Consider the following 7,202-nt stretch of genomic DNA (forward strand, 5'->3'; position numbering starts at 1 on the left):
AACCACCAACACTTGAGACGGTTCAAAACCAGCATTCTTTCTACTGGAGCAGGAAGTAACAAAACCTGCATGCTTAATAATACAACCAGATGTTTTACTCTGACATGGAAATCTTGGTCTCAGTGCTATATAAAGGCAAATTTGGGATTCTTAAGGTTGTTTTTTGCTTTGGACAGTTGTCAGGCTGCAAGCAGGAGCCATGTTGCTAATGGTGCGTTCAGACCAAACGTGAAGAAACTATTGACCGTATGTTACACGCACAAATTTTATTGCAGGATTATTCATTTTTAGCTGGGTGAAGTTCAGCGTCTGCAGCTGCATCTGGATGACTGCAGCTTCCAGCGCTACCTGAGGCTGACCGGTGCCCAGTTCTCAGCTGCAGTGTGTCCGTCCATCTGTCTCCGGTAAGTGGCAGGTTCTTAATAGGTGTGTTAAAATCTATTAATAGTTACTGTGACCAGCGAGTATACGTAGACTAATTTAATCTGTTTTACCACATCCGTATGAACCCAAAATGAAGTGATTTCTCTCTGACTGCAATAAATGGATCCGAAGGACGCTGAAATAACATCATAATGCCACCTTGTAAAAAGCCTGAATTCATGCTTCTGTCAGCCAGACGACAAACAACTTTTAAAATGCTTGTTCCCTGAATGGAGTTCCGATCAATCAGGGCTATGCTGTGCTAAGACATATTTCCATGACTTACCAGGTCATCCAACTTCCTCACTTACTTTCCTCCACACCAGCTCCTCTTTTTGTCCTCTCTTGATACCAGTAGAGGTGTTATCGTACAGCTCTGGGTGCCACAAACAGCCATTATTAGTGATTATTATCCTCTCCTCCATTGCTGATCATGAATGTCTGGACATCAGCAATGTCAACGTCATGACGTCAGTGTGAATGTCAATGCCGATAGGCTCGCACGAAATCTTCGCTTGAATTCAATATTTTCAACTCACGCGAATGTTGTGAAGACTGCATGTTCGCGTCATTCACACCACCCGGAGCAAACTGAAGCGAATTCCAGTCTTCATTGACATTGTGTGTAATCTAGACACACGAATGGTTCACCTCGCGTTTGGTCTGAATGCTCCATAACTTTGCAACAAGCACAAGGAGGGGGGAAAGTTGAAAAGTCAATTTCTTTGAGTCTTTAGTTGAGTCTGTCTTTAAGTAATACAGTAACAGAAAGTTTGATTATTTTGGTCATGAGTTTCATACACTGTAAATAAAAATACAAGCAAAATGGGGACGCTGGAATTAAATCTTTTTACCCTGATCGATGGTCTAACTTGTGTCAGTTTAGGGCTCCTTGATATTAAAAAGTTTGAGAAGCACTGCTCACAGGACGATAAAGTTGAGATTGACGTGTACCAATGTCCAAAGACGGAGTGAACAGTTTTCACTATATAACAGTCATGTCTGTCAAGTTCAGACTGATCGTCACTCGTCGGAGATGAAGTGAACCACGTGGAGCTTGACATAGCCGTGGTCCCACACATACAGGTGTCTGTCCTTCGGGCTATAGGAGAGCATTGCCAGCACTCCACCTGGAGACCTCAGGTCAAAGGTCACATTGACCGGCTTTCCCTTCAGCAGGTCAAAAGCGAAGGTGACTCTGGTGTCTTTGGTGTCGGTGACATACAGGACGCCACAGGCGATGAAGGCGTTGCCGGCCTTGGTGCGCGGGTAGGTGGTGTTTATGTAGGATATGACGGAGAAGGTCTTCTGGTCCAGCTGGGCCACTGTGATGGTCTCGTCCAAACTGGAGGCAAAGATCAGCCACAAGCCGTTCTCATCTGCTGCCAGTTTGAAGTAGGTCTTGGAATTGTGGAGCAGGTAGGCGAGGCTGTGGTGCAGAGCGTTGTCTATACTGAGAGTGTGAAGCCTCTTGGTTTCAAAGTCAAATCTGTGAACAAACAAAGCATCAAGTTGTTAAACGCACAATATGTCATTTCTGACACTTGGGGCCTCTGGACTTGGATGGCTGGACCAATGGGGGGCAAAGTTTAAAATTCTGGTATGGTGACAACATTACACTGTGGACTTACCTGCCGATGCTGGAAGTACCAGCGATGTGATAATAGAAGGAGCCGTTGTGAACAGTGTGTCCGCAGCCCTGGTAGAACTTTCTAACATCCACAATGTCACTGCTGCTGTTCTGGAAGGAGGCGATGCTTTTGTACTCCTTCACCACGCGACCTGGAGAAGAACAAGCAAAATGTTCACTGATATAAAATTCTTTTGAGATCCTGCAGTCTAACATGCCTGCTTTGCCTTGACATTGGGTTGAGATTAATATCTTTGCTCACTGTTCTCTATGACCAACCTACCAGAGAAGTGTTCTGCCACCCATATTCTCTCATCGTTCAGCCGAGCGGTGTCTTTCATCCATGTTCCAAAAGTGTTCTCCATCTTTGTCACGTTCCTGGGGTTGATCAGAGACTTAATGATGCACTCTGGGGGGAAAAAAGTAACAAAAAGCTGAGATGCTTTACATCTCTACCACACAGCAAATATTGTTCATGTACTGTAGACACACTTCTCTGAACACTCACCATTCTTCTTTGCAGGCTTGTCATGTAGTTTCACAGCCTCCTTCACAGGCGAGGTTTCATCATTCGGGATTGCATGTAGCAGCCCTGTTAGAAACAAATGTATTCAGTGTGTCTGTAACAAAACAATCTCACCACAAGGTAGTATCTGTTCTGGAGCTTCCAATCATATTACATGATCTTCATCATATAGTTTGATGAGTTGGATGAGAAGTCCTTTAATGCACAGTATGACATTTCTACTATCATGTCATGTGATCGAAAGCTTCAGAATGAAGTCAAGATTGAACTTCAGTCTCAACTGCAGTGTGTGCAGTATTTTTGATATAGGTCATAAAGTCCTCTCACCCAGGGTCTGCGCAGCCTGAAGGTTGGCTCTGTGGTGCCTTGTTCTGGAAGGCCCCTGAGGGCCCGGAGGTCCAGGAGGGCCCACGGGCCCAGGAGGTCCTGGAGGACCAGGAGGACCTGTACAAAGAAAAAACATCTTAACTCTCTCAATGAAAAAGTAGATGTATTCTGATCAGATCTGATGTCACAGACCTGGGCATTTTTGAGGAATATTTAAGGTCCCATATGCTCATTTTCTGGTTCATAGTTTTATTTTTGGTGTCTACTAGAAAATGTTTACATGCTTTAACGTCCAGGTAACACATTACTTCCTCACACAGTCCATTCCTGCCACACCTCCTTTCACCTTCTGTCAGAATGCTTTCTTTTTTAGTTTCTGTCTCCTCAATGCGCTCCTCCCAAAAAGCTCAGTTTGCTCTGGTTGGTCAGCTATCACAGGCCTGAGCAAGCACCACCCACCATGTTTCTGGGTTTTTGCAACCACACCTGTACTGGGGACGTGGCTGAGGGCCGTGACTATATAGCTGTGACATCACAACCTCACGGAAGTACTGAAAGCTCGTTTGAAGGCACAATTTCTGAAGAAAGATACAGTTTCCTGAACTTTGATACTTCCACAGCATCTAGAGAGCTGCTTTATATTTAAAAAATAACACATGGAAATCTCACCTTTTACAATATGGGACCTTTAAGTTCAGAGTGTAAAGCTCTACTTGCCCTCGATAATGACTTCATTGGATGGTTGTTCCATCTCTCCAGGTGGACCAGGCTCTCCTCTCTCTCCTTTTTCCCCTGGCTCTCCTTTGTCACCTTGCGGCCCTGTGGAGGACATTATGCAAAACAGCTCTAAGATTGCATTCATAAACTCAATTCACTTTCTCCTATTGTTAATACCATGAATTATTCCATTGACTTGCTCGGGTGAATCATGCCCTCCTCTGTGGAGGAGAACAGAGCGAAGTGGGAGAATATTTCCGGATCATTAAGCTGAAGCCCAAAACCGCAAAGCAGAATAATATTATCTGCAAAAATGAGAGAAGGGCAGCTGTTTCAGCCTCTTCAGTCATTTATGAATTACAGGAAGAACCCACTGTGAATCAAATCTGACGTCGTTATGACACATGGATGGATCAGGACACTGAGTGTGTTTGTATGGCTGCGTCTTTGCGTGTGTGTGCTGTTGTGACTGAATGTTTTGGTATGTTTGACCCCAGGTTACACTCAACCCTTTGACTGTCACATTGTACCAGTAGTTCTCCACTAAAATGGCCATCACTGCCTGAGGTATTAATAAAAAATGAATGGTGAGTTAAACCAAAATAGAGCCTCATCATTTCCTTACCTTTTTTTCCTCTTTTCCCATCAGCCCCAGGCAGTCCATTCAGTCCCGGGCTGCCATCAGTCCCATTGTAGCCGGGAATACCGTCCGCACCAGGCAAACCTACAGTACAGTAACACAAAAAATCTTCATCATGGGCTGAGTGGAAAATACATTCAGCAAAGATATGGGTCACTACACCACAAAGGAGGCATCAAGTGTGGCCAGATTTTAAATTTGGATGAAGGATTCAGAGTTTACTTACCAGGCGGTCCTGGAGGTCCTGGAACATAAGGTTCAAAGATGTTAGATAATAGAAAGTGATATATTGGACGTGAGTTGGTAGTTTAATATATAAAAGACGTACCGGCTATGCAGACTCCCTTGCTGCTGTTGCAAATGTCAATCAATAATTTGATCTGAAGGGAAAATATGAAAACAATTAAAATACAGTGATGCATTAAATTATAGCAGAAAAAAATCAACACTTTCAAAAAGGTTGGAAGTGGCATTTTTGTTGGCGGCGCTGCCACAAATACAACTGGATTGTTTTACATTTATCTCAGTGAAGCACCTAACAACACCAGGACAAAACACAAGTTCATTCATAGTCTGTTATGGAGATGTAGAAGCAGATACAAGTGGTACCAGTCTGCCAGCCTGATAGGATCTTCAGTCAGCCTTTATTTTCCAGGGACATTTGGTGGCCGGTGGCAGACAAAACAACAAAGTGGCAGCGAGGTTTACAGGGAACAAATCTAAATGTCATTATACTATAGCCATTACATTGCAATCATTTACTTCATAATCAAAGCGAAAAAACTTGTCTAGGTTAAGTTAAATTACAATTTTAAACTACTTTCAGGAAAATATATTTAACATATATAAAAAGAAAAAGTTCTCAACTAAACATGTAGCTGGTCAAGCTAATTTACCTTCTTTAAATACTGTTAGGAGGGGATTATGAAACATCATGCATTGCTATCACCTGTTCTGTAACATTTAAGTAAAATGTATAATATTTATCTCTGAAATGTTGTGGAGTATACCTCGAGATTACATAATAAAGTAAGATTTGCCTTCCATTTGCATTGTGCTCAGGTTGTTCCTGATTACTTAATCCCCTGACATTTAAACAGAAGTTTAAGCTTAGACTATTCGACTAGTCTAAATGTAAGAAAACACTGTGTAACCGACTGGTATTTCTCCTGCTGACTAGCGAGGGTAGCAAAGTTTAATCGATTAGTCGACTAGTTGCGCACATCCCTTATTGTGGTACTGCTGCAGACAGCCTTAACACACAAATTTGCAGGTAATCAGATTACCACAAACTGGACATGGCATCTTCAATCACATGCCATAGGACCACTGACCATTTTAACCAGCTGGTGATTGAGTATAAGTCAGCAATAAAAAAGTAACACACGATACAGACTGTGAACAGTATTTATAAATCTGTCCTCTCTCATATTTGTTCCACCAGCAGGTCTCCTCTCACCGGGACCATGGAGTAAGTCATCATCATCATCATGTCATCCTGCACGTGTGCCTTGTGGTAACTGTGTCGGTGCTTGTGCTTCAGCCCGTGCTTCATCTTCTTCTCCGTCTCCTCTCCCACCTCCTGGCTGACCTCCTGCTGATCGACCTCCTGTCCCTCCTCGTGATGAAGCTCCTGGTGCAGCTCCTTCTCCAGCTCTTCGCTTCTCTTATTCCTGGAGTACTGGTACTGGGGACGGTTGGCCTGCAGCCCCGCCGCTCCTCTTGGGACCTCCTGGAGGAACTCCACCACTGAACTCTCCTCCACCTCTGTCAGCCTCAGCTCTGTCTGCTCCAGCCTGGCACGTTGCTGATTATGCTGGACCAAGAGCACCAGAAGGCCCACCGAGTTCATCAGTGCCACAACGCACGTCCCATACAGCACCATCCGCTGAGGGAGAGTCATGCTGGGGGTCGGGATCCACATGGTTACCACTTCACCTCCTCTTTTCTGAGGGTCACCCACCAGCCTCATTCACAGGGGAGTACAATCCCAGCACAGCAGAGAAAAAAGAACAAAAGTCAAAGGCGGACAGAGAAAGTCCAGTCAAGTTTTATGACCTTGTGGCCAAAGATGCTGCCACCAAAAATCAAATAAAATCAACAAAAGCCAAATAAATCCAACATGAAGGACGATATTCAAGGTCCTGTCGAGATTATTTGAAAGTTCGAAGTGGACTCCAGTCAGCTTCAGTGTCTGAGCTCCACCAGGGTGGTCTCTCTGAGGGCAGACTGGTAAATACAGTGCTTGTTGTGTTGTTCGCCAAGTGGAGAAGGGGCTGTGTTTATGTGTGTGTATGTGCCCGTGAAAACCAGTAATGTAGGAGTGGGCATTACACAATCTTCTGGGCTTGTCTGGGAAGAAACCCCCGCCTGTTCAGTCACCTGATTTATATTCAGCACGACCCATTCTACTGCACCGCCGTGGGCAGACTGACATCACACACACACACACACACACACACACACACACACACACACACACACAGGGACATGCACATATGAATGATGTGCACACAAAAGCACTCACATAATAAATAAGCGCATACATTACACCAGACAAACTGACTGGTCACTCATGTTTACACATTATTGTTATTAGGACAACAGATCCAATCTTGTATTAAAATAAATCAAACTGCATTAACATCAATATAGTTTCCATTGGTTCATGCCCTCTCTTATCCAATCCTTGTACATCCTCCGTTCATTTCTCCCCCTGGGCGCTCGTCCTTGTCACATCTTCACAGCCTCCATCCACCAACTGCAACAATGACCCATTTCCATTGCTTTGATTAAGGCCAGAAAAGTGACATTCCACCAGAAAAATGACAGTTCAGATGAAAACACACCAGCTGCAGGCATTTAAGGCATTCCTCACTGTTACAGCGAGTTGGTACTGCCTCTTTTGACTTAAAGGGAAAGTTCACCCCAAAGTGAAA

General features: G+C 44.1%; 1 protein-coding gene across 1 annotated transcript; it reads right to left on the minus strand.

Annotated features, from left to right (window-relative positions):
- Positions 1-1,446: 1,446 nt before the first annotated feature.
- On the minus strand, positions 1,447-6,235 carry gldn (gliomedin). The gene is made up of 10 exons (XM_073464579.1): positions 5,723-6,235; positions 4,592-4,643; positions 4,490-4,507; positions 4,249-4,347; positions 3,624-3,725; positions 2,907-3,023; positions 2,562-2,645; positions 2,337-2,462; positions 2,055-2,205; positions 1,447-1,912 (listed from the first exon to the last, which is right to left on the minus strand). Exons 1-10 carry the CDS (start codon positions 6,233-6,235, stop codon positions 1,447-1,449), a joined length of 1,728 nt encoding a protein of 575 aa, XP_073320680.1.
- Between the last annotated feature and the right edge of the window lie 967 nt (positions 6,236-7,202).

Source organism: Pagrus major, chromosome 4, assembly GCF_040436345.1.
Source record: "Pagrus major chromosome 4, Pma_NU_1.0".
Taxonomy (NCBI): Eukaryota; Metazoa; Chordata; class Actinopteri; order Spariformes; family Sparidae; genus Pagrus; species Pagrus major.